General features: G+C 42.9%; 1 protein-coding gene across 1 annotated transcript in view; it reads right to left on the bottom strand.

Annotated features, from left to right (window-relative positions):
- LOC144693556 (protein phosphatase 1 regulatory subunit 37) overlaps nucleotides 1–27,069 on the bottom strand; it is a 120,499-nt gene that overhangs the window by 55,043 nt on the left and 38,387 nt on the right. The window contains exons 3-5 of the mRNA XM_078563398.1: nucleotides 7,805–8,002; nucleotides 3,105–3,150; nucleotides 885–985 (exon numbers count right to left, since the gene is read on the bottom strand). Coding sequence (XP_078419524.1) covers nucleotides 885–985; nucleotides 3,105–3,150; nucleotides 7,805–8,002 — 345 coding nt within the window. The remainder of the gene's footprint in view (nucleotides 1–884; nucleotides 986–3,104; nucleotides 3,151–7,804; nucleotides 8,003–27,069) is intronic.

Below are 27,069 nucleotides of genomic sequence, written 5' to 3'. Positions count from 1 at the left end.
ATAATTTCTTAATGATAGTTCAAATGTGGTGCTGGTTGTATGCAGCAGTTCATTTTGCAGTGAAGGATCAAGTATGCCAAAGGTTGATTTAAAAGTTGTATTCCAAATAATATGCTGTAACAATATTTTAGGCATGATACAGGCTGGCATGTATGCAGTGTGATGTGTAATGACTACCCATGTGGTGTCAAATCTGCTTCATCCAGCCAGCTAGCCATCTGAAGCCCCTCATCCAAAAATGAGTTGCTTCACCTCTGACCTTATTTGTTTGCCCACCACCCCTACCCTTCGTTCCTGTTTATCACACTCAACACAGAGCCACAGATATTTGAGGTTAAGCATTATTAATCAATCACTTCAGAACACCTCATCAGCAGAGACAAGCAACCTGCTTGGAGACATAAAACAAACAGCATTGGCTATGCCCTCAGCAGCTCCCATATCCAGTATTGCTGCTGTAGACCTTAAAATTCATTCCTGGGATGTGGGCATCACGGACAAAGCCAAATTTATTGCCCCATTCCCAGTTTCCCATGAGAAGGTGGCAGTGAGATTTCTTTTTGAGTTACTGCAGTGCTATACATGAGGTGAAGATACTCCCACAATGCCGATAGGTAGGGAGTTCCAGGATGTTGACCTAGCAATGATAAAGTGGCAATATATGTGCAAGTTTGGAAGGTGTTTGCTAGGGGGGAGGTCTGAAATACTGTGGACTATTCAGGCAGGTCCTATCCTAAAGGGCACAGAGGGAGAAGGGTGTTCACCTGTGCTCTTACTGAATGAGTTGACAGCATTGTTAGTTCATTTTATTCCCCACTGGCAGATTTGCCAATGGTCATCACAAGCAGCAGCACAAACACAGCAAATTCTGCTGACACCCTTACATCTTCATCCAGCTTCACCCACTCCAAGTTAATCAGTTTAAACTGAATCCGCTTGAAGATTTCTTCGAGAGCCTCACAGCTCTCATAGTCTAACTTTTCACCTAGAAAATAAATGTGTTCAGTTTTATTAGATATACAAATAATAGACTTCTATAAAATATTGTAAATTTACTTCAAAACAAACACCCATGAGACGCTGTGATTCCCAAACTCCCTTTGCTGTGGCTTCTCTAAACAAGAGCAATAAACTAATGTCAGTTGGTGCCAAATCTGAGGCAGCTTTATATACACAACAAAATGAATTGTAACTGCTCTAAGCCAGTGCACTTTGTACATTTCACTGTTGTTAGACAGATCTCTGTCCCTTTATTTAGGCTGGATTCAAACTCCAGATGTGAAAGGACCACTGATCTGGCATTGACATTCAACACTGTTATTATATAATGTCAGCATAAATCAGTTGCTATTTAGTTTTTTTTTAATCCTTTGTCAGAACCCAACTTCAAGAAAGGAAGCTGTTGCACCTCAACCAAATATACAGTACATTTATTTGCTAGTTACAAAGAATTGTCATAGACCATAAGAAAGTGGTGCAAGCTGCCTGAAGAGAAGTGGCCAAGACAGTTATTGCTACCTCTAACAAATGCAGGAAGAGGTCCATTAGTCATCTAGTAGACCCAAGGTAATGCTCTGGGGAACTGGGTTCAAATCCCACCACGGCAGATGGTGAAACTTGGATTCAATAAAAAGCCTGAAATTAAAAGTCTAATGATGACCATGAAACCATTGTTGTAAAAACCCATCTGGTTCACTAATGTCCTTTAGGGAAGAAAATCTGCTGTCCTTACCTGATCTGGCCTACATGTGACTCCTAGACCCACAGCAATTTGGTTGAATCTTAAATGCCCTCTGAAATGGCCTAACAAGGCACTCAATTCTCAAGAGCAATTAAGGATGGGCAATAAATGCTGGCCTAGCCAGCAATGCCACATCCCATGAATGAACAAAAACAAATCAAGGGGAACGGAGGCAAGTCTAGATTCTCTTGCCAATACATATCCTCTACCAATGCAACAACCTTCACTCAAAATATTACCTCTTGTGCAATTTGTTTCTTTCAACATCTGGGTGTCAAAGGAACTCTCATCTGCAAAGGCAACCTCTGCAAACAAGCAGGCACCTTCTTTTCCCAAAACCACACTGCAAAATCACACTTTCCACCACAAAACATAATGCTAGGTTTCAAGGATGCTTGGTTTAAAAGGTCAATGCATTTCTACATATCATCATGGAATGCATGCACTCACGTGGGGTAAAATATTTGTGGTACTCAGATTAACATAGTCTTCTCTTGCTCCAAAGGAAAAATCAAAATGGACCATAACCAGCGCCAAAGAAATAAAAGTGGAGAGGGGTAGCAGTGCTGAAAACTTAAATCACACAGACAGGCAGGCAGAAAAACCTGCAGGACAGGGTGTTGGCCTGGGCTGGCACAGACAATACTGTTCTCCTGGCAATAGTGGTCTTCAGCCAGCAGTAGACATATTTTGCCAACAACCTCCCGGAGGTAGAGCAGACTTCTGAAGAACTATCTGGGAAGTCTAAGTAACGCCTTCCTAATGAGCGGGTATGAGAACCTAAGGAAGAGATACCTTCTGTGAACCCTGACTCTAGGTGCGTACAACCTAGCCTCTTCCCTATCCTTATCCTCAGCCTCTTTGGAAGGTCCATGTTTCCATTGCAAAGCACAGTTGAATGGATGAGCAGAAAAATTCATGATTGACCTTCCAAAGTACTAAAGAGGTTTTTTATAGGCAAAGTAACAACAACACTCAGTAGCAGCACACAAAATGGTCTCTTCAGTTGGCGTCCACCTCAGGGTGATTCCTTCCTGATGCTCCTATCTCCACACATACAGTAGACAGTTATTATTTGGAGCCGAAGCTAGGGGCAATGGATCACAGAGGTTAGCCACACCCCTTTCACTCCAAGTGCATGAAAGTCTCCTGCAGGATTGATGATTTTTCTTTGAAGAATAATTCAGGTCCAGATTTTTTGCAATGTATTTGAGATGGGTAACGGCAAACAGCCTATTTTACTTCATTTACCACCTGAAATCTGCTCCAAAACAGGAAGTACTTCAAAGGAAACTTTAGGCCACAGTGTGCTGACCTGTATATGTGGAGTTAAAAGAAGCTAGCATTAAGAATGTTAACTTACCTTTCAGATCTAAACATTTGATCCTGTGGTGCACCTCTGTAATCTCCTGGAAGACAATAACAAAGACTTGCATTTATATAGCATTTTACAGCCAATGAAGTACTTCTTGAAGTGTAGTCACTGTCTTAATGAGGGAAACACAATAGCCAATATACACTCGATAAATTCCCACAAAAAACAATGTGATGATGACCAAATTAACCTGTTTTCTTTGTGATGTTGACTGAGGGGATAAATATTGGAAAAGACACTGAGATTAACTTCCCTGTTCTTCAAAATTTTTACATCCACCAGCCTCAATTTAACGTCTCATCTGAAAGATGGCACCTTTGACAGTGCAGTGCTCCTTTAGTACTGCACTTTTGTGTAAGCTTTGACTTTCATGCTCAAGTCCTGGAGTGGGACCTTGTGAATCAGAAGCAAAAGTGCTACCAACTCAGTCACAAGAGATGTACTCTAACTAAATGGTATAAATGTAAATTTCTATCAGTGCCATTTTAGTTCAGTTAGTAGCATTGCTGTCTCTAATTCAGAAGTTTTTGTTCAAGCCTCTGCAATATAATTTAGGCTGATACTTCGATATTGCATTGTCAGAGGTGTCAACTTTCAGTTGAGATAAAAAAAAACTGATCATTTCAATGAATATAAAATATCCCATTGCCCTATTCAAAGAAGAACAGTCATTTCTGATTAACATTTCTCACTGAACCAACATCACCAAAGGCAAATTAACATTGATCTAATTTGCTGGTTTTATGATCTTGCTGTGTAAAAATTGGCTTTCATGTTTGCTTACATAACAAAAAAGACTGCAAAATAATTTATTGGTTGTGAAGTTTAGTCATGAATTTTAATCTTTGTTTCACTCAGCTCTGCTCAAATTATTGTTTGGTATTGGGAACATGAATTTCCCAGTGAAGTTTCTTCTCTTAACATGCACATCCTCTTTTTGCATACATGGTACCATTGACATGGAGCAAATTATATAAACTCCCCAATCTGGAATGCTTAGGACCAAATCATTTCTGGATTTTGGACTGTCACATGAGCTGGGATATGTTTTTAATTCAAAAATTAAGTTTTTATTTACTGTTCATTTGCTTCAGGAAATCTCATCCCTCTCATCGATGAGGGTTCCTAAAAAAATGTAAAGGCCACTTGGCCTTTTTGCCTGCCCACCAACCATAAGGTTGGATGGGCAGCATAAATTTTATTTTAATTAGCTTGATAATGGCCTTAATAGGCCTTTCAATTATCGGCGGGTGCGCAGCCGACTCCGGCGCATGGCGCAAAACGAAATATCACGCATCATTTTACGCTCAAATGTGTCGGGCACGCACCCACATGCCGAGCGTAAAATTCTGCCACCAATGTAGTGTTCAAGTGAAGCAGGGTAAGAGGCTAGGATAAAACTCATCAGGATGTACAGACATAATTCAGTTCCCACTATAACGTGATATATGTTGCCCTTATTTTGTACGGTACATTGATTTTATATTATTTACAATTAGAGAAATTTAGTAAGCAGAAAAGTAGGCCTGGTTTCAGAATAGGAGATTCTCTGCAATGGAGGCTGAGGAGTTCAGAAGTGAAGAATTATAAACAACAGTGTCATCACTGGTAGGAGGATCTAATTACAGCTTGACACAATTACATAGGTAATCTCCATTATAAGTAAAGACATAGCAATTTATAGGACAAATGCGGGAGCATTTTCTGGTCAGCCAAAATTGTGCAGTAGCTGCAGTGCAACAGCCTTTCAATGTTAAAAGACACTATGCACAAGTATTTTTGCCACAGGCTCCATGGCAAATGCCCTCCTTGCTTCATCGGACTGCAAGAGAGAGAGAATTCCCCATTCCTTCATTTACATGGAGGTGGATATGTGCAATCCTCCCTACCCACCTTTCCTCTGAGTCTTAGGAAAATCTACTCTAAATTGTCAGTGGCAACCTTTGAGGTTAAGATTTTTTCCATAACACTTTTCCGTAAGTCTTGCATTACTGTTGAATCCTGCAAAGGCATATCTTCCGATGCCCCTATGGAACTCTGAGGCATGCTAGCATAAAATTATCTTCAAAATGTTTTCAGTGTCAGGAACTGTTACCTCATATCAGCAAATAAATTAGATAAACAGTGACTCAAGACATGTTGAAACATGATGCTCTAAAACCAACATTGCCTCACCTTTAAGAAATAAATTCCATTGTAATACATAAGGAAGTAAGTAAAAATTTCTTGAAATTGTATCTTGACTTCATTTACTTCATCAATGCAAAATTAAGTCTAAACCTCTTCTCTCCTTTCAAAACACAGATGTCTACAAATCCATTTGAGGCTCATTCATATGACATTCCCTCTCCAAAAGGATCAGCTGACAACCTGCTTTCAGACTCTACCAATGCACCTGTTGAATTAGACACTGAAAAATGCATGAGACCATCCTATATTGATTGTTTTTGATTTGTCTTTTCCTCCTTCCTTTGGTAAAGTAATCTGATTGAAACATAGAAAATTTACAGCAGGGGAGGAGGCTATTTGACCCACCATGTCCATGCCGGCCGCAAGAGCCATCTTGCCTAATTCCACTTTCCAGATATTGGTCCTGTGGCGCTGCGGGCTGCAACAATTCAAGTGTATATCCAAGTGTTTCTTAAATGCAATGAGTTTTTCTGCCACCACCACCTTTGACCTGGACACAGTACAGTAAGAAAAATTTGCAATTTCTTTCAAAGGTCTGTGGAATCTATAATTGTTGTAACAAATGTTTGAAGAGGACTTTCAAGGAATCAATTATATTTTCTTGGATAAAGAAATACCATGTGATCTGATGACCCTAGACCTGGAAGTAGTATCAACAGAAAGGAAGTTAAGAAGTGGTGTTCCTGGCAAAGGAGAGCTGCAGACACAAAGAAGAGCTACCAGCAGAGGAGCTGGAGGGTGAAAGCAGTCAGTGCACAGATGCAGACACAAAGAGAAAGCAAACAGGTACAGAAAGTGGAGAACAGAGAATCCTTGTGTTATGACCACATGAGGATGGGTGCCAGCACTTCCTTTTTTCCTACTTCTCGATTGATCATAACAGGTTTTTTTTTTAATTTATAAGGATGAAGGTGCCAATTCAGTTCATGTACTTAACCGTTTATGTGCTGATTGCAAAGAATTCAGTCTGACAGACTTTCTTGAGTTTAAACACAAAAGGAGTTAGCTTTTATTGTGCTAAAAATAAACACGCCCAGGTAAAGATATAAAAATACTTTAAAAAGTAAACATATATTCCAAATCTCGTGACATACACACACATTAGCATGCAAAACAGAACAAATTACAGGATAGAGTGTTAAAGTGTTAAAGTCTGTAAGAAAATAAAGAAATATACATTTTGGCGTTTCCTTGGTAGTCCTAAGATTTCTTATGGGGTTGTGGCCAATGTAAGCTGTAATTTCTGGAGACAATCTCTTTTAAACTATTATCCATCTTTTTCCAAAATGGATGTTAAGGCACTTGAAGTTCCTTTCAAATAAACTTTTCTATCTCTCTGATGTATTCCAAAATAAACAGAGATAGGGGCCTGAACTTGAAAATAACAGGGAGAGAGATAATGTTTCTGGTCCATTCTGTGACTTCTTTTGTGCTTTAACTTTCTGCAGATTTCTGCTTTTCTATAACTCTGGCATCGGGCAAGATGGCTGCTATGTCGTGTGACTGGCCTTCAAACTGCACAGTCATTGTCCTCCCTGGCAGTGGGATTCTCTCTCAGCTGTTGTTAGTGTTTCATATGTTGCTCGTGTCACCTATCTTATCTTGAGTAACTGGTCAGACTCAGGTAGGTTACTTCAGATGCTTTATTAGCACTATATGCAAGATAAGCTGCAGACTAGGTACATCTATCTTGAGTACTGACTGCTCTATCTTCTCTACTGAGTCTCTAGCACATGACTGCTAGTGTCACTGTTACATCATGATATACATCACTAACTTATTAACATAATTATTAACCCATTATACTAAACCTCCCCCAACCCCAAGTTTAATGTCAACTTCTTTAATAACAAATTTAAACTATTTACATTACTTTTTTTCACTTCTTTTACTGTTACAGTATCTATCCGACTCCTACTCTTCCTACCCTCGCACCCCCACCACCCCCCCCTCCCCCCACCAAAGTTACAAGTGACTGTTATGAGGGATTCAAACTCCCATATGTTCTTGGATCTATGGGAAGATATTGTGGATACATGTGGGAGCTCATCTTTTTCCTGGAGGACATGGTCATCAGTGAAATGGGACAGCAGCTTTCCAGGGCTGCTGGTCATTGGACAACTGATCTGTAAAGACCATGGAACCTTTTCAAGGAAAGAATGATCCAAGAGAGAAGACTGAAGGACATTGACACTTTAATGCTCTTGAACTGAAAGAGGATAGACTAGGGTTCACTCAGAAATCTTCTGTTGCCATGAAAAACACTGGGGAAGGACCTGAGAAGATAAAGGATCTTCAACTCCAGTGAAGAACCGCACAGCCGTATCATTCACTGTTGCATCAAGGATGAGAAAGACATTCAACTGCTGAGATTTGAATGAATCTGAATAATGGGAAGAAGAATGACAAAATTCCTGTAGTCATTGCAGGGAATGAAGAATATATGTTTTCCAGACAACATTTCAGGAGCTACTTTTGCTTTCTGTGGGCAGTGTTACCATTGCCACACTTTCCTCAGTGCGAGGCTTCTCCACTGTGGGCAATGGGAAGAATCCATCAGAATATGAAGATAATACAACATCATTTTCAGCAAAGGAATGAATCTTCAGAATGACATCAAGATGAAATTCTTGTACAGGACTCTGAAACTGTAGAAGTTCTGAAGATTTGGCTTTGGCTCTTGCATTGATGGGCAGCTTTAGTGGAAAGAAGATTTTTGGATGAGATTGAAGCATGGCTGTCAATTTACCTTTTTAGGAACAATATATAATTTTTTAAGTTGGATATATATATATTTGTGTGTTAAGACAGGTAAAATGGTTTCAGTTTCATTTTGGTTGCTCATGAGCCTTGGTGCCTGGGAGTCTGGATAGACTCCTGACTAACAGATCAGTTCTTTTGTGTTTCTTTGTGCATATACACATTTTTAATGAGGTTTTACAACTTCTGAAGCTAAAGAGATGGGTTAAAAAGGGTTAAAAGTTTAGCGATTTTGGGGAGAAAAACACCAAATAGAAAAACCTTTACTGTTGCCTAGTGACAGTGGTCAAGTGACAGACACAGAAAAGATAGGGGAGAGAGTTCAGTGTGTGTCAGAGAGAAAAAGAGGACAGGAATTTTAAGCTGTCTGATAAGAAAGACTACAGGGTTATTGGAGACAGTGGCTGACTGAATTGTCAGTTATAGAACTCAATAAAGTGATCAGTTTAGCAGAGGTGCTATAGGAAGACTGAGTTTAGGGAATCATTTGTTTGCACTGCAGTTGAAGAAACTGAGGGTTTGGAGTGCAGTTTGGGTGTCTCAAGGAGAGATAAAAATTAGATGAAAAGCATCAAGTGAATGCTCAGGAATTCACCTGAAGAAAGCCATTTGCTAATGTGCCAGTTCCAAGCAGGAAGTTTTTATACCAAGCCAGTGGTAACTCTTTGCTGGTTTATGCGTCTGTAAATATATTGTTGGGTAAAGGAATAGTGTGAATTTGAAGTATCTTCTTGTGTTTGTAGTGAGATCTTTATAACCTTTTTGTCTGGTGTAATATAATTCATTTTTCTTGTTTAATAAATATTTTAAGTTCATCAGCAGACTCCTGTGAATTTGTTCAGCAACTTTCCTCCACTTATTAAAAAAAAATTAGGATCTATCATGCCAGTTTGCACTCTGGGATCTGACTTGTCCAGTATTAACATCAGCTGGGATCGTCACAACCTTCATCCAAGCTAATAGACTCTACCAACACACTGGCAGTGTGATCCTCTGTGGAATCAAACATTTTGTTCTCCCATGACAACTCTTCATGGTCAAACAGCGTTATACAAGGCATTGGTGTGTTCAGTGGGACAAAGATACAAATGCTGCTCTTCCACAACAAACACAGACTCCTCAACAAAGAAATTAGAGACTTCATATGCTTCGGCAGTAGATTTGAATAGCATACAAAATTCTAGGACTTCATCTTCCAATGGACCACTCAATGCTATAACAGCTTCTTTCACATAGCCTTCTTCAGGCAAGAGCCAACCCAGGTCCAAAAAGTTTTCTTGCGGATTGTCACCATCTGCTGCAGCGTCTTCTGTGTCCTCGTCCTCCGTCCTAGCTTAAAAAGAACTGAGAGACCACAATCTCAATCTCCAACTGGGGTTTAGTGAATGGTGTCTCTGTGATGGAGAGTGAACTACCGGTCAGTGAATAAACTTCACCAGCTAATGTAGAATGAAAATCCACCGGTTCTACCCATGACTTAGCAAATTCCTCCATGAAAGGCATCCAGGAATCCTACTGTAGGTCACCTGCTTTTTCCAGAATGCCCAGTTGTATACAGGCATCTCCACTCATTAAATATCTGCATTGATTGTAGACAACATAGGTTGATCTCAACGATCTGTTGCCCCTTGTAGCAAATGGTGGTGATTAGTCAACCTTTGACTGGAAGATTTGTGCCACCAGGACCTTGCAATTTAATGCCTAATGGATAGAGGGGCACTGTTTAGAGCCAGTCCAGAGTATTGTAACACCAGCTCATGTCAATTTTAAAGTCAGTGTTAAGGCCTTTAACTTCCACTGTGACTGACCAATAGTCTTGATCATGAAATTTACTTCTCTTAGGAACTCTGTAATTTTGTGTCTGTCATTATGTCCAATTTCTTGAATAGTTTGTATTTCGTAAATGTTCTCCTGTTTTCTTCCTCTATTGTTAGACTTATAGAAGAGCTTGAAGTGTCCTGTCTTTCCACACTAGAAACACTCTGCACCTCCTGCTGGGCAATCTTGGCATCTGTGCTACTTCTTTGCAACCCAGCGTAAACATCACAATATGGCTACTGTAGGGTTTCCACCCTTTTTCCAATTTTGGCGAGCTTTTTAGTGGATGGGGCTGCTGCCTTTGGGCCTCCCCAGCCAACAGTCGCTTAAAGCCTTGGTGTTGCGATGGATTTTCACCTGATTTAACTCTCTGAGTTTGCCCTGCCTCACGTACAGAACCACTTAATTGAGAGTGAGGTCATCTTTCATCTGTAAAAACTTGAGAACTTTTTATCGCAGATTCAAATGACAATGCGGTTGTGAATAAATTCATCTTTCAATGCACCACACTCAAAAACTGACTAGGCAATATGGGTCGGTAAAAAACAATTAGACAGATTCCCCTGGATTTTGGGATCTCCAATTAAATTGCGTTTGTTCAATCACGAAGTTTCATTTCAAACTGAAATATGTGTTGAATGCTTTTAGGACAGTCTCAAATTTGTGGAGGTCTCTTCTACCCCCTGTCTCAAGAGGACATCACTGGCGACAGATCCTACGGCATAAAGGAATGAACTAACCCGATGCTTCTGATCTTTGAAATGCAACCCCAATGCTGCTCAATACCTTATGAAGTGTTTCTTCCACAACTCCCACTGTTGGCCTCTTTGTGGGCCCTCGGGACTTTTGAATGGTAGGGGTAGGGACAGTGCTGCTTACCTGGTGCTGACATCATTACCACTTCTCAGTGTGCCTCCTTTTGTAGATAAGTTTGCCGATGTTTGCTACTAACAGGTTTTCTTCGACTTTCTCGCCATGGATGTTCTGTCGATGGCCCCAACCCATTGTTAGATTGGTGTCACCACCGCTGCTATCAAGTTTCATATGTTGGTCATGTGGCCTATCTTATCTTGAGTAACTCTGGTTGGGCTCAGGTAGGTTACTTTAAACTGCTTTATTAATATTATACACAAGGTAGGCTACAGAGTAGGTATATCTTTCTTGAGTATTGACTGTTCCATCTGCTCTACCGAGTCTCTATCACATCACTGCTGATGTTACTGTTACATCATGATATACATCAATAACTTATTACCATAACTATTAACTCATTATAGTACAGTTAAAAGCTCTATAGATCAATAGTAGCCTTCAAAAGGTCAGACGATTAATTCCTTGTATCTTGTTAGTCATTGTGATAGCCAAAGGTGATTGAATATTAACGTCTCAGCTATTAACTTCTTGGATGAACCATTTCCCCAATGATAATGTAGAAAGGAGTCTTGTACAACTCGAGGTGTTGCCATTGTCTTTCTGAGAGTTCCACAGGCTTGATGACTCCATACTGGGAATGTGGTTTTAACAAATGTAAATTGGCAGCCATTTTAAAGTCAATATCTTTGCTTGGCAAAAATCCTTTAAAAGAAGTTCAATATATATCTGACCAGCCAATGAAATTAAAGATTGATATTCTACATGGCACACTTGTGGGGAGAAGAAGTAAATCATTCTCAGGAAGAGGTCAGCTTTTCTGTTTGGCAGAAAGGACACAGGAACTCTTGGAGGTGCTGTGAAAGCTGGCTAAAAATGTCCAAAACCTAGAAAGGTGTGAATCGCTCGGAGACGCTAAAAAACTGGGTGCTTTCCCAGAAGTGGCCAAACCGTGAACTGGGGTGTTATTGGCTGGTTGATTGAAAAGGAACCCTGGAAAGCTACACCATCAGGACTGCCATGACCTGAGGGAGAGAGGGTTTGTAGAAGTGTGCCTTGCTGATCATAATTGTACCTGTGAAACTTGAAGATGAAAGTCGTTCTGATCTACCCTGTGCGAATAAAGAGCATGTTGTGAATCTGTGAACATTAGTGCCACATTTTTGCAGGGAGTGATGTGAATGCTTGTGATGTTGTAAGATGTATCTTTCTTGTATTGACTATTTAAAGTGAAATTTACCTTTTTATTTGAAATATAATTTGTCTGTTAATTCATGTGCAACGTCCGTTGGTTTTATTCATGTTAAAGCAAAGGCTACAAAATGTGGAACCTTGTTGATAATCTCTTCATTCAGTAAATTTGGTTATTTTAGCTTATGGTTTCCCCATGTGGATCGTGGCAATGAAGTCTAGACCTCCACTACCCTCTGAAGAGAGAACTTCTCCAATTCCCTTTACCATTCTACCAATTACTTTAATTCTGTCTCCTGATGATTGACGTCTTTGCTGAGAGAAATAAATCCTCCCTATCCACTCTATCAGCCTCTCATAATTTTATGCATCTCAAATCAATGTCGTCTCAACCTCCTCTGGTGCAAAAATAATAACTCCAGTCTATCTACTCTTCCCTCATAACTAAAATTCTCCAGTCATGGAAACATCCTCATAAATCTCCTCTGTGCCCTCTCTACTGCTATCACACCCTTTGCGCAGTGACAAGAAATGTACTCTAGCTGCGGTTTAACTAGTGTTTTATCTATTTCTAGTATAACTTCCCCGCTCTTATGTAAGACGCTATGTTTATTTGTGCCGCAACACTAGGGGGAGCACTTCCTTCACATAGGCAGATACCGCGTTAGAGCCTGACATCATGGACAGTGACATCCCAGACAGTTGCTTGCATCAAACTCTGTAACTCCAAGTTACCTTGGATAATCCTAGAGAGTTTCCCAGTTCAGGCACTGTCCAAACTCAATGCTGCCTTAAGAACTGATTATTGGCACACAATTGGAAACATAAGAGTTTCATTGACTTTTAAAAGTGGTTTAGTCACAGTCCCTCACCGCTTCCCCTGTTCCCCTCGTCACTCTCCTCGTATCTCAACACTCCCTCCTGTTCCATCCAAGGCCCCTTGCTTCTGGCTCACTTCCGAAAGGGCAGCAGGGGAATAAGCAAGGGAAAAGGTGAGGAGGATAGCAATGGGAGCAGGGGAAGCAGCAACTGAGGCTTCGAGGTGCACAATGTTGATGTAAGTGGTTGGAGAAATCACTTATGTGTCAGCAGCCAGAGTGGGAACTGACTCCCTGATTCCCATTTCCTCTTTGTTGGGAGCAAGTTTTATGGTGTTGATGTGTTGATGCCTTGGCTAATAAAGGAAAGTACCCCTAGGCCTTATTAACCACCTTATCTACTTGTCCCGCTACATTCAGAAATCCGTGCACATGCACACAAAGGTGCCCTCTGTTCCTCTACACTTCCCACTAGCCTACTATTTAATATGTATTCCCTTGCCTTGTTTGCCCTCCCCAAATATATTACCACACACTTCTCTAAACTGAATTCCAATTGGCACCTTTCTGCACACCTGACTAGCCCATTAGTACCATGGTGCAGTCTACAGCTTTCTTCCTCACTTTCAACCATGCGACCAATTTTTATATCAGCTGTAAACTTCTTAATCTTGATCCCTACATTTAAGTCAAAAGCATTGATATATACCACAAACAGCGAGGAACCCAATACTGAGCCCTTCAAGAACACCACTGTATAAAGCCTTCTGGTCACAATTTTGGACCCAACTTGCCAATTGCCGTTGGATCCCATGGACTCTTGCTTTGCACCAAGCACTTTCAGCAAAAACTGTGAATTGACCTTGTCAAGGTTCGTATCAGTGAGCAAGCGAGGTACATTGCTCGGGCCTCAAAGTTCTATTCAGTGTATATGTGGCACCATTGCAATCTTTAAAAATCTAGGCTCTCCATTTGTTTTGATTAACCATCAATTTACCTTTCCTGTTTTCAGGACATTTCAATTTTATTTTTTCCATATGAGTAAAATAAAGCTGTACATGCAATAATTCAGAAATATTGCTGTGGGACAGCACAGGAGCAGATTGGCACTCCACAGATTTAATGTCAGACAGCAAGACATCATTACATGCCAATGTATTCAAACAGCTCAATAATTCATGATCATCCATGCCATCCTCCTGTTTATAAGTGTTGAAGATTTTAATCAAAATATGTTGACAGTATCAACTTTCTGAGACTCTTTTGCACATTCTCTGCCATAAGGTGTTTACCTGCAGGTTGGCAACTATGTCAATGTTAACAACTTTACAATGGCGCTAATGATGTCAAAGTATATAGAAGAATCCACTGGTGCTATTAATTAAACTGAAACAGCATTCCCTTTAGGATAATTCCAACATTAGTTGACACTGTGTAAACCCAACTGACATTTTCCCTCAGCCGAAGTGCTTATTGAAATATTAGTAGGGAATGATGAAGCATTGCCAAAGTATGCCTAAGTATTAGTCACTTAGCCCCTTCCCCCACTTTAGAATGATCTCACACCACTGTTTGTTCGACATACAAAGCAATATATATTTTGACAAGAGAAGTTTAAATGTATAAAACTGTCATATAAATAGTCTCATTATCTGATTTGTAAAGCAATAATCCTCACTCTGCTGCCTATCTGATTGACACATGTATTTCCCATAATATGTAGACAACTACCTGTGGCAAAGCACTCGACAGCCTGCTTAGTAATACTTCCAAGTCACACAAGTTTCATTTGTAGCATGTTTTCTAAAGATCCATGCATTTTTTGGGTGATTCCCCAAAGCCTGATGTCACAAAGATAAAAGCAAAACATTGCGGATGCTGGAAATCTGAAACAATCACAGAAAATGCTGGAAAAACTCAGCAGGTCTGACAGCATCAGAGAAACAGAGTTGACTTTTCGAATCCGCATGACCCCTCTTCAAAGCTGAAGAAGGGTCATGTAGACTCAAAACGTCAACTCTGTTTCTCTGATGCTGTCAGACCTGCTGAGTTTTTCCAGCATTTTTCTGCGTTTGTTCTTGATGTCACAAACTTTTTTTTCTGGGCTGAAAGTTCATGGGAAACAATTTACAAATTGTGGAATAACGGACTGAACCAGAGCAGAATTGGTTTACACGACTCTTAGAACAAGTCACGTGTAGAGAAATTGCTTGGAATTCAAAGGTTTAGTTAACTTAAGGAAATTATATATCCAAATAATGGATAACTTCCATTCATATAATATATTCTCAGGTTAGGCATATAATAGGGTTGAGTGATATTAATTACGACCTCGTAAATATCCCTGTTCAGCAGCTTTGTGACACTCCTATTCTTTTCAGTCTCTCTTTGCTGGCAGCCCAGACTGAGATTGATGAATTAAGTACTGCAACCAGGACAGTTTTGTGCTGTGGACTTGTGTCCATCGGGAACTGAGTTGAGACTCCATTTAGATTGGCTTGATGTTACAGCTTTCCTAATGTGGTCACCATTGACTCCATTGCCAGATCAGAATGACAATGAATCCCTAAACCTGTTTAGAAGAGTGAGCTTCAAAGAAATCTCATATAGAAAATGATGATTTAGTCAGTAAAATGCACGCCAGCATGCCATAAGCTGTAAAAATTAATTTCTCCACAGGGCTGAATATTTCTGCTTCAAAAGTCAATATATATGCAGGCACATACAGTAATAGCTCCTTTATTGCAATAATGCATGAATTATTTAAACAACATGACCTTTTTATCATGTATCCTTTGAAAGAAACACATTGAAGATGTAAATTTGAAGCTTATTATTATGCAAATATATTCATTGTTAACAATTAGCAATTAAACCTGCAGTGTCTACAAAGAGCAGAGCCAAAATTAGCAACTTAATTTATCATTACAAAATTAAAACGTACACAAAATTTTTAAATGGCCATCATAATATTTCTACTACTTTTTTGTGTTGTATGCAAAACCTCACACTAAACCAGAACCACCTTAGTACACTAAATTTCTGTTCAGCCTTGTTTAAAATGAATATAGTCACTTGTCAAAAATGTAGTTAATATGCTGTTAAGTTAAAATGTAAATGTGCTCCACACCAAATTTCTAAGGCCCTTCACTTTACACAGCATTTTTACCCATTCTTCTCCAATTTAGATACCTCACTACGATCTTGCTCGCAGTACCACTCCACAGCTGTCTGCCCACAGGCATTCTTCTGCTGGGCGAGAATAAGTTCACTCATTCATGCACACGCGCACAAACAAAGCTGTCTGCGAACTTGACCACAAAGTGACAAACTTGATACAGTAAACTTAACTACAGTTGAGCATCAGTCAAGGATGACAATTAAATGCAAACCCTCTGCATTTAAAGTCCAACAATCTGTGACTAAACATATGAGTCATTTCTAGTATAGTGAAGTAATTTGTATTCAAATTAACTGCTAGCAGTATAGTCACTTGCAAGTGACGACTTCTTAAATAGCTGTGTGATACTGTATGAGAACGGAAAACTTAATACAATTTTCATCGAGGAAATTTGTGCCTAACCCCAAGTGAAATATGGCTTCCATGGTTATGATTTTAAATAGTATTATCAAATATCACAGTCTTCTTTTCACACAATTATTAATGTTGAACTTCAAATTTAAATTAAATTCACAACTGATAAACTTCGTGGATAAATTTCAACTGCTCTAGATTATGATTTATTTTGCCTATTTTCAAAACTTCATTTCAAGCTGTGTCAAACCTAACAGCCTGCAGGTGTTGCAGTTCCCAATAGTGACACCTACAGACAGCGGATCTTAGTGTAATATTGAAATGACAAATAAAAGAAATGAAATTGCATTTAAAGTTATATTGCCTCAAAACAGGTAATATTATTTCAAAATTGTAGTAATTATAGTTTTATTTAGTGTGTAATGTACCTTTAAGAATAATACTTGTTAAAGAAGAACACATGATCTGTTGTAACCAATAGGAGAGTAGCGTGGGCTACCTTAGCAGTCGGCGAAGAGATAAAGTTGGAGTTGAAAGCACACGTGTAGTTGCTGCTGAGTATACTATAAATAAACTTTAAGTTTCCACCCAAGAGGTGTCTGCTGATTGACTCTCCATTAATAGCATAACTCGGCTCCCTACAACAAACTGGTGATGAGGATAAAACAAGATTGAACAAAAGAAATCAAGTTATAAATAAATAGGCACTGTACCTCACCCGGTGATTGTAAGTAGCAAGCTCTGTTAGAATTGAAGATCCCCTCTCAAAATGCCACAATTTGGGAGAATTGATCCTTTTTGAACCTGCCACAGATGATTGGTGTCAATACATAGAACACCTCACATTCTTTTTTCAAGCGAACGAGATTATGGGGAAAAGAAGAGGTGAGCAACCCTCTTGAGTACTTGTGCGAGTGAAACCTACAGTTTGATTTGAAGTTTGACAGTACCCAGTGCCCCAGATTTGAAAAATCTCGATGAGTTGGTGGACCTAGTGAAGGGTCATTTTCAACCAAAGCCCTCAGTCATGATGCAGAGGTTCAGGTTTAATTTGTGAAATAGAGCCCCGGGTGAGAGAATTGCATGCTATGTGACAAATTTGAAGCAGCTAATGGAACATTGTGAGTTCGGTACAACTCTGAAAGACATGCTCAGAGATTGTTTAGTGTGTGGTGTGAAAGAGGACACAGTTCAGAAAAGATTATTGTCCAAAGTGAATCTGGATTTCAAGAAGGTGCTAGAGATTGCGTTGGCCATGGAAAATGCAGTAAGAGATTCAAAAGAAATACAGGGTGCGCAAAATGGCGCCATCCTCCACACCAGGCGGGAAACTCAAACAAAAGAGACGGGAAAAAGCGATACTCTGCCAAGAAGTGTGAAACAGCCCTCGTTAGCTGAAGAATAAAGAAAAATAACTTAGCAGCAAAATTGAAGAATAATTTTAATAGAGGTAGAAACAGTCAGTCTTTTAGCGATTGACAGTTTGAAATAAGTGAATGCTACTATTGTCATAGAAATGGACATATGATGAGGCAGTGCAAGGACAGATTTAAGCAGGCTTGTAAACAAAAGAAGAAGCCCAATGAAACCTACAATATAGAAAAGCCTGAAACAACAAATTCAGACATTTACTCGTTGTTTAATCTAACAGTTGGAAAGATAGAACCAATATTTGTCAATATTTGTGAAAGTAAATGGCAAACCTGTTAGAATGGAAGTGGACACGGGAACTTCCACTACAGTAATTGGGGAACATACCTACAGATATCTGAATAATGGTGAACTTCAATTAAGTTTAGAAGAAACAGCCACCAAGCTAAAACCATATACGAGTGAAGACATTCAAGTAAAAGACATAAGCATTGTAACTGTCCATTATGGAAGCCAATTGGCAAAGCTACCATTGATGGTGGTAGCTGGTGAAGGGCCAAGCCCCCTGGGGTGAAATTGGTTAAAGGAGATTAAGTTAGAATGGGCTGAAATTTTCCAGTTGAGAGCAAGTCTGCTACCAGAGCTACTTAGAAAGTACGCTACCATTGTAGCATGGCTGAGTTGTACTATTAATGATAGGGTTGATCCGCAGACACTTCTTGGGTGGAAACATTAAGTTTATTCACAATATACTCAGCAGCAACTATATGTGTGCTTTCAACTCCAACTCCATCTCTACACTGCCTGATGAGGTAGCCTGTGCTACTCTCCTATTGGTTACTACAGATCATGTGATCTTCCTTAACAAGTATTATTCTTAAAAGTGCATTGCACACTAAATAACACCATAATTACTACAGCCACCATCTTTAAGGACAAACTGGGGAAAATCCAGGGCCTGCAGGCCAAGATTCATGTGGATCCAGGAGCAACATCTCGCTTCATGAAGGCGAGGCCGGTACCATAGGCCCTGTGAGAAAAAGTCAATATTGAACTGAACAGACTAGAAAAACTGGGCTTTATACAACCTGTTCAGTTCTCAGAATGGGAAGTACCAATAGTCCCCGTCCTTAAACCAGACCAAAGCTTCCAAAGCTGTGGAGACTACAAACTGATGGTTAATAAAGTAAGCTAGACAGGCACCCCGTTCCAAAAATTGAAGACCTGTTTGCAAGCTGGCAGGAGGGGCAATGTACACAAAGCTTGACATGAATCATGCTTATCAACAATTAGAGTTGGATAATGCCTCCTGGGAATTCATCACAATTAGTACCCACAAAGGGTTGTACCAATATACATGATTGCCTTTCGGTGTCTCCTCTGCTTGTGCCACCTTTCAGAGAACAATGGAAAGTTTACTGCAGGGACTGCTCCAGGTTGTAGTCTATTTAGATGATGCATTGGTGACAGGATTCACTGAGCGCATTTGGCAAACTTAGAAGAAGTCTTAAAACTTTTCTTGCAAGCTGCGGTGCATGTGAAAAAAGAAAAGTGCACGTTCCAAGCAAGGGGGATAATCTATTTGGGTCACCGGGTAGATTCACAGGGCCTCTACCCAGTTGAGAAAGTGAGAGCCATAAGAGAGGCACCTGAGCCAAAGAATGCCTCAGAGCTCAAATCATTCCTAGGAATGATCAACTATTATGGGTGGTTTTTACCCAGTTTGACTACAGTGCTGACCCTAATCTACTCAAAAAGAACCAACGTTGGTTTTGGGAGTCGCCCCAGCAAGAAGCTTTCATAAAGGTGAACCAATTGTTGCATTCATTCAATCTATTAGTGCATAATGACCAGACGAAAGAGTGATGCACCTCCCTACGGAGCGGGAGCAGTGCTCTCATCAGCTGGACGACAGCATGGAACAGCCAATAGGTTACGTATCAAGAACACTCACCACAGTGAAAAAGGGATGCTCGCAGGAAGAAAAAGAAGGCCTATCCACCATCTTTGGCGTCAAAAAGTTTCACCAGTACGTACACGGCCATCATTTTACTATCGTTTCAGATCACAAAGCATTGCTAGGATTGTTTAGTGAGGACAAGGCTATACCACTCATAGCCTCAGCAAGAATACAACAAAGTGCCTTAATTCTGGCAGCATACGAATTCACTTCCATACATAGGCCTGGCAATCAAATCGCAAACGCTGATGCCCTTTGTCATTTGCCTTTACAAGAAAATGATGAGCATGTTTCGGTTCCACAGGAACTTTTTTTTATTGTTAAATTTCTTAGGTTCCTTGCCGTTATGTGCTCGACAAATCAGAGACTGGACAAGTAGGGACCCAGTCCTATCTCAAGCACGAGAACAAATGCTGCATGGTTGGTCACAGGAGTCCCTATCTGACAAAATTAAGGCGCACTTCAACAGAAGACATGAAATAACCAGCCAAGATGGCACCTTATTGTAGAGAGCATGAGTGATAGTTCCTCCAAAGGGAAGGGAGCCACTTTAAATTAAACTACACAGTGCCCGTCCAAGAATTTCCCGAATGAGGACCATAGCATTCAACCAGCTATGGTTGCTTGGGATGGATGGCGAAATAGAGAGTTTAGTGAAGCCTTGTGTGCAATGTCAGCAACTGCCAAAGTTGCCAGTGACAGCTCCCTTACACCCATGTGAGTGGCCAGGTAAACCCTGGGTGCGGTTACACATTGACTAAGTTGGACCTTTCCTGGGAACAATGGGCAGAATTTTCTGCCTGTCGGGTGGGCAGAGCGGGAGCAGGCGTGGACCCGATCACTGCCCACGATCTGGTTCGTGCCGCCATTTTACACAGGTGGTCCAATGAAGGCCCGCCCAGCGTGAATTGCGGCTCCCGAGGACAGCGGGAATGGGTGGGCAGCAGCGGGACTGCAATGACTGGCGGGTCCAATGGCGACCCGGGGGCCTGTTTAAAAAAGCTGCTGCGGCCTTTCAGAGGCTGTCAAACATGGCTACTGGAAGGGCTCCCCAGAGCGCTACTGCTGAGCAGGCCAGGCAGGAGGGTAGGGCAGGGGGGCACTGTACCCCTCGTTTTTTGAACGATTGCCTTGCTGCCCTCCTCGAGGAGGTGGCAGCATGGCGGGAGGTCCTCGTACCCCAGGACAGGAGGAGGAGGCCCATCCACATGACCAAACATAGCTGGGAGGAGGTTACGGAGGTCATGAACTCCCACGACGTGGTGCAACGCACGTGGATCCAGTGCCGCAAGCGCTTCAACAACCTCTTGTGCTCGGGAAGGGTGAGTACCATGTTGGCATTGGTCACTTAACCAAGCAGGTAGGCTTTCCCACCTGGCAGCACCCGCCCCCCACACCCCGGCACCCCCCCACCCCCAAGTCTGAGTGTAGTGACTGTATTGAATGATTAACGGCATGTGTCCTTTGCTGGGTGGGCCAGCAGATATTGCTCTTCACCACCCTGAGAGGATGGTGAAGGGATGGGTTCTGCACCCGCAGCATGTGGTACACTGAGACCCACATTACTGTTTCGGAGACAACCTGGAGGAGCTGCACCTCGGCGCAGTGCTGGAACTCCAGGACATGTCAAAGTCAGGGTGATGACATGCTGGGATGGGAGCTTCAAGGTGGCGTGGCACCGATCGATCTGCTGCCCTCTGCACACCACTTGCTTGTGCCTCCTTGCTATGGAAGGTTAGACCATGTGGTGTCTAATATGACATAGGCAGCATTTGTCCGGGGTGGGGGTGGGGGGATGGGGAACAGGCCTGGCATCTTTGTGCCTCCGGCAGCAGTGGGGTGAGGAGGCACTGGAGCCCTGCAATGTCCTACTCTGGTTGGGGTGGGCCGTCTGCGAAGAGAATCCAGGTACAAGTAGCACTGATCAATGCTCTTCTCTCCTTTTCAGGAGAAGAATGCACATAATGCCGCTGAGCAGGTGAGGTCTGGCGGAGGGCCGGCCCAGGGAGCGATGCTTACCCAATTTGAGCAGGAGGCCCTAGATCTGGAGAGGCGCCATGTACTCAGGTCCACTGGTGTTGGTGAGGCTGGGGTGCCACAGGCAGGTGCATTTGCCCAGCAGTGAGGTCACCGTTGTTCTCCCAATAGCCATGGCAGTGCTGAATGTTCAGTGATTGAATTTCGAACATGGCTTGACCATTGCTTATGGAAGGGTGAGCGCATAATGATCCGGGGGACAGGGATGTACATTGACATTGTCTCCATGTTAACTAATCAAATGTCCTTGTTCTTCCATTCAGCATCAGCACAAAAGGGCCGGGACAAGGAGCAGCAGGGGACCCCTCTCACACTTGAAGGCCCTGAAGTCACAAACTGACCAGCATTACACCATCTCTTCCAGGCAGGCACCAGCGCAGATACTAGCACCTCAGTGGGAATTAGATCATCAGCTAGTGTCCCGGGACACAGTGGTGAGGGCACTTCACAGTCGCTAGAGGAACTGGCAGAGACAGAGAGTGCCCATGGTGCCAGCAGTTGGAGGACTGCAGGGGATCAGGGACATGCTCAGTCGGTGCCTGATGATGTGCCTCTGGAGTCGTCCGCGATGCAGCAAATGCAGGAAATGTGGCAGGGCATGCGGGAGCATCTGGTGGAGATACATGAGGCTATGCTGGGCTTGGTGTCCATAGTGGAGGAACCCACATGGACCACCGCCGATGCGATGACCCTCATGGCAGAGTGCCTTGCGTCCTCCATGGAGAGAGTGGCAACTCTCGTGGAGAGGCTCCTCCTGGAGGCCAATCAGGGCTTCGTGGGGATGCACTCGGACCAGCAAGCCCTCACGTCGGCATTGACCTCAGCTGGTAAGTGCCAGTGTGGGAGATGATCTGGGCACCAAGTATCCCAGCTCAGTGCCCATCCATCCACGGTGAGCAGGGAAGTCCGAACCAACCTCACGTTGGTGCAGCAGCTGCCTGTCGTCTCTGTGGGCTCCTCTCAGGGAGCTCCGGATGAGGGCGGCAGCTCCTCCGCCCCTCTGCCAGTGACTGTAGCATCCGATGAGGCTGCGGCGACTGGGGAGCTGCCAGTTGTGGAACTGGCCACTCCCTCCCAGACAGGGCCAGCACAGGCTCCACGGGCCAGAAGACAGCCATCAAGGTCATCAAGGCCATCAGGACAGCAGAGTCTCAGATGCCAGTCCCAGGGAGGGAGCAGCACCAAGACGTAGCACCCGAAAACGTAAACATAAGGCACCTTAGGCACACCATGGGTTTTTCACTGATGCTTTTGTATTGGCCCGTAATGAGGTCTTTATGAGTTGGTGTGATGTTTAACACCTTTGTCATTTTGTTTCCTTCAGTTCTTTTTGTTATACCATTAAATTCAGACATGTCACCATGACTGAGGGTGCCTCTTTTCTTCTGCAGGTGGGTGGTTACCAGTAATGTTATGAGTGATTTGTGTGACATTCAGCTTTATTGACAAGGCCCTTAGTTAGCGTTCCTATCCAGGCAGATTTAGCACTCAGGGATCGAGTGTGCAGCCTGCAGCCCAGGCTTCTCCTGGAGGTCCAGATGTGGTGTGCTAGCTGAATGGTTCATTGGATTAAAGCCGCCTGGGTGTCCCTGCCTCCCTGCAGTATGCCCACGTCAGCATCTACCCCCTCAGCATTTCCCTGTGCATGCTCATCCTCGGACTCACTGCTGGACTCATCGTGTGCAGCCGCAGCCACTGTGTCGACGTTTTCATCGTCCACAGCGTCCCTCCTTTCCAGCACAAGATTGTGGAGAGCGCAGTATGCAACCATTATCAGTGACACATGATCTGGGGGGTACTGGAGTGCGCCCCCTGAGCAGTCCAGGCATCGGAAGCATATTTTGAGAACATCGATGGCTCTCTCCATCACAGCCCTTGTGGAGGCATGGCTCCTATTGTACCATTGCTCAGCTTCTGTTCTTGGATGGCGGAGAGGCGTCATGAGCCACCTTCTGAGGGGATAGTCCTTGTCACCCAGCAGCCAACCATCCAGCCAGGCCGGAGCACTGAAGAGCCCCGGCACCTGGGAGTGTCTGAGGATGTAGGCATCGTGGGAGCTGCCTGGGTACCTTGCACAGACTTGTAGAATCAGCATCCTGTGATCACACACTATCTGCACATTCATGGAGTGGAAGCCTTCCTGTTGATGAAGGCACCGGGCTCATCTGCTGGCGCCTTGATGGCCACATGTGTACAGTCTATTGCACCCTGGACGCGGGGGAAGCCAGCAATGGCCGCGAAGCCTCTGGCTCGCTGTGCCTGACTTGCCTGGTCACAGCGGAAGTGGATGAAGGTCAATGCCCATCTGAACAGAGCGCCTGTAACCTGCTTGACACAAGTGTGGACAGCTGATTGGGAGACATCGCAAAGATCATCCACCGAGCCCTGGAAGGAGCCAGAGGCATAGAAGTTGAGGGCAACTGTGAGCTTCAGAGCCACTGGCATGGGGTGGCCATCCACACAGTTAGTGGAGACCTCAGGCCCAATCATCTGACAGATATAGTTGACTGTCTCTCTTGAGAGACAGAGTCTCCTTTGTCACTGCACCACAGACATATTGAGCTAGCTGCTTCACCACCTGTAAACCCTGGCAGCAGGATAGTGGCTTCTGCGGCCCCTTCCACCTTGGACTACCTCTTGGCCCTGCACCCCTTGCGCCTGCGCCTGGCCTCCCAAAGGTGACTCCCCTGGAGGCTGAATGTGCACTCCTGGCCTCCTCCCCTTTCTAGCCCACCCTTCCTCCTCAGAGGAGCTGCCTCCAGTGGAGAGTTCAGCTCCCATTCCCAGACTAAGGGAAGGCTTCCTGAAACCTGCAGGCCCCAAAAAGATTCCTCACTGCAGAGTGCTGACCTGAAGGTTGTGAGTCCAGTCCAAGCAGCTGATATGCATTTTGAAGTATTTCAGCTCACACAGGCAAGTATCAGTTACTTTCCAAATTAAATATTTGACAGAGCACACTCGCGACCCCACTGAGCCCTCTTATCCCGCCCGTGGATGAGGTTTATACAAATGTCTCCTACCCGCCTGCTTTTTTCGCCTGTGCGATGACCCGAAGATCGCACAGGCACTGAAAAATCGCCATCAATTGGTGCCTCAAGGGCCTTAAGTGGCCCGTTAATTAATGCCAGGCACGCATCGGAGATCATCACACCCGTGCCCACCAAAATATCACTGGCGTGTGGTGACGCCGGGACGCTCGCCTGACGACACTGAACGTCATTTTACCTGTCGATGTGCGGGTCCCGCCCCCGCACACCAACGGGAAAATTCTGCCCAATGCTTCTGCTCATTGTCGATGCCCATTCAAAACGGTTGGGCGTGTATGAGGTTAAGTCACCAACATCGGCTGCTACAATTTAGAAATTACGTCAGTGCTTTGCCATTCATGGGCTACCAGAAGTAGTCGTTTCCAATAATGGGACAGCATTTACAAGTGCTGAGTTTCAACGGTTTATCAGCCTCAGTGGTATCACTCATGTGAAAACTGCACCGTACCACCCTTCCTCAAATGGACTGGCCAACAGAGCAGTTCGAACATTCAAGGCAGGTATGAAGAAGCTAACTGACAATTCCCTGGCAACCAAGCTAGCACGCTTTCTTTTTCATTATATGACACCCCTCACACAACAATAGATGTCACACCTGTGGAGTTATTGTTGAAATGTTGTCTCAGGACGAGATTGCGCTTAATACTGCCAAATTTAGAGGGAAGGTAGAAAGGAGTCAGAGAAGCCAGAAAACTAGGCACAACTGGCATAGTCCTGAGAGAAAATTTACCATGGGAGAGCTGGTATATGTGAAAAATTTCAGGGAAGGACCTAAGTGGTTACCGGGTGAAATAAGTGTGGTGAGTGGACCTCTATCTTACCACGTGGAAGTGGAAGGCTGGATCATCCATAAACATGTGGACCATTTAAGGAAGAGAGAGATGAATCACCAAGATTTGGTTCCACCAGTGATCAGGACCGGGTCTGTGTTTTCTGTTGAGGATATCCAGAACTGAAGTGTCTAATGCTCCTCTAAAAGTTGAGGATACAGAACTGCAAGTGCCAAATGAAGCAACTGATGTTCAGGCAACTCAGGAAAAGGAGGTTCCTAACAAAGACTCTGAAGTTGTGGAGCTGCGACGTTCCACATGTACCAGGAAACCACCTGAAAGACTGAACTTGTAAATTCCTTACCCAGTGTAAATATTATGTGTCTTGAAAAATATGTAAATATAATATGTATAGCTGAGTTAAAGGGGGAGGTATGTAGTAATTATGGTTTTATTTTGTGTGTAATGTATTTTTAAGAATAATACTTGTTAGGCAAGATCACATGATCTGTAGTAACCAACAGGAGAGTAGTGAGGGCTACCTCAGCAGTTAGTGTAGAGATAGAGTTGGAGTTGAAAGCACATGTGTAGTTGCTACTGAGTGTATTGTAAATAAACTTAATGATTCCACCCAAGAAGTGTCTGCTGATCAACTCTATCATTAATAGCACAACTCGGCCACCCTACAACAAAAGTCCACATTAAATATGCTTTAATTTCCAAAGAGTACTTCCAATATATACATATTTTGAATTAAAGCAAATGAGAAGACGTTTAGAAGTCCTATAAATATAAGGATTGTATATTGCTAAAGTTGATGCATTCTGTTTACAAAAAGGGAATCACCTTGAACAAAGTGCTTTCGCGGCTATTTTATGGATGTTATAAATGTTAATCTAACGCGTGTTGAAGTTACAAGGAATAGTGGTTTTGAAAGCAGTAAGCCATCCGCTGCATATCTTTGGAATTACTTGAGCAGGTGGCTAAGTTAAAACTTAAGGGCTGTCCAGTGAAGGTTATTATCAGAAAATACTCTTACCTGGACTCCTGTTATGGAATCAGAAGGGTTTACAGAGAGGAGAGGTCTCTCAAGGATGCGAGGAAGAGGGAAAACTCTCCAACCAAGCAGGCGTGAATGGGAGTGACTGAGGAAGTCAGCAGCAGAAGCCTGCTCCTTCCAACCTGGAGACAGTGCGCCAAAAGGATCCAGGACAGACGGAGGGCATGACAGGTGGGTGGCATAACACTTTCAGGTACCAAGTCCCACACTTTGACTTTTGCAGCATTCTCTTGTGCAACTCAACTCAGGCCAACACTTTTTGCAACCCTACTTATTCCTTTCCATGCAGGCAACTTACACCCCCATCTGAACAGCCAACACTCACCCTGAGTTTAAAAGCAAAATACTGAGGATGCTGGAAATCTAGAACAAAAACAAAAATAAAAATACCTGGAAAAACTCAGCAGGTCTGACGGCATCTGTGGAGAGGGATACAGTTAACGTTTCGAGTCCGAATGATGAAGTTCTGATGAAGAGTCATTCGGACTCGAAACGTTAACTGTATCCCTCTCTACAGATGCTGTCA

This window comes from Cetorhinus maximus, chromosome 18 (genome assembly GCF_964194155.1).
Source record: "Cetorhinus maximus chromosome 18, sCetMax3.hap1.1, whole genome shotgun sequence".
NCBI lineage: Eukaryota > Metazoa > Chordata > Chondrichthyes > Lamniformes > Cetorhinidae > Cetorhinus > Cetorhinus maximus.
This window is presented reverse-complemented; position numbering and strand designations above follow the sequence as displayed.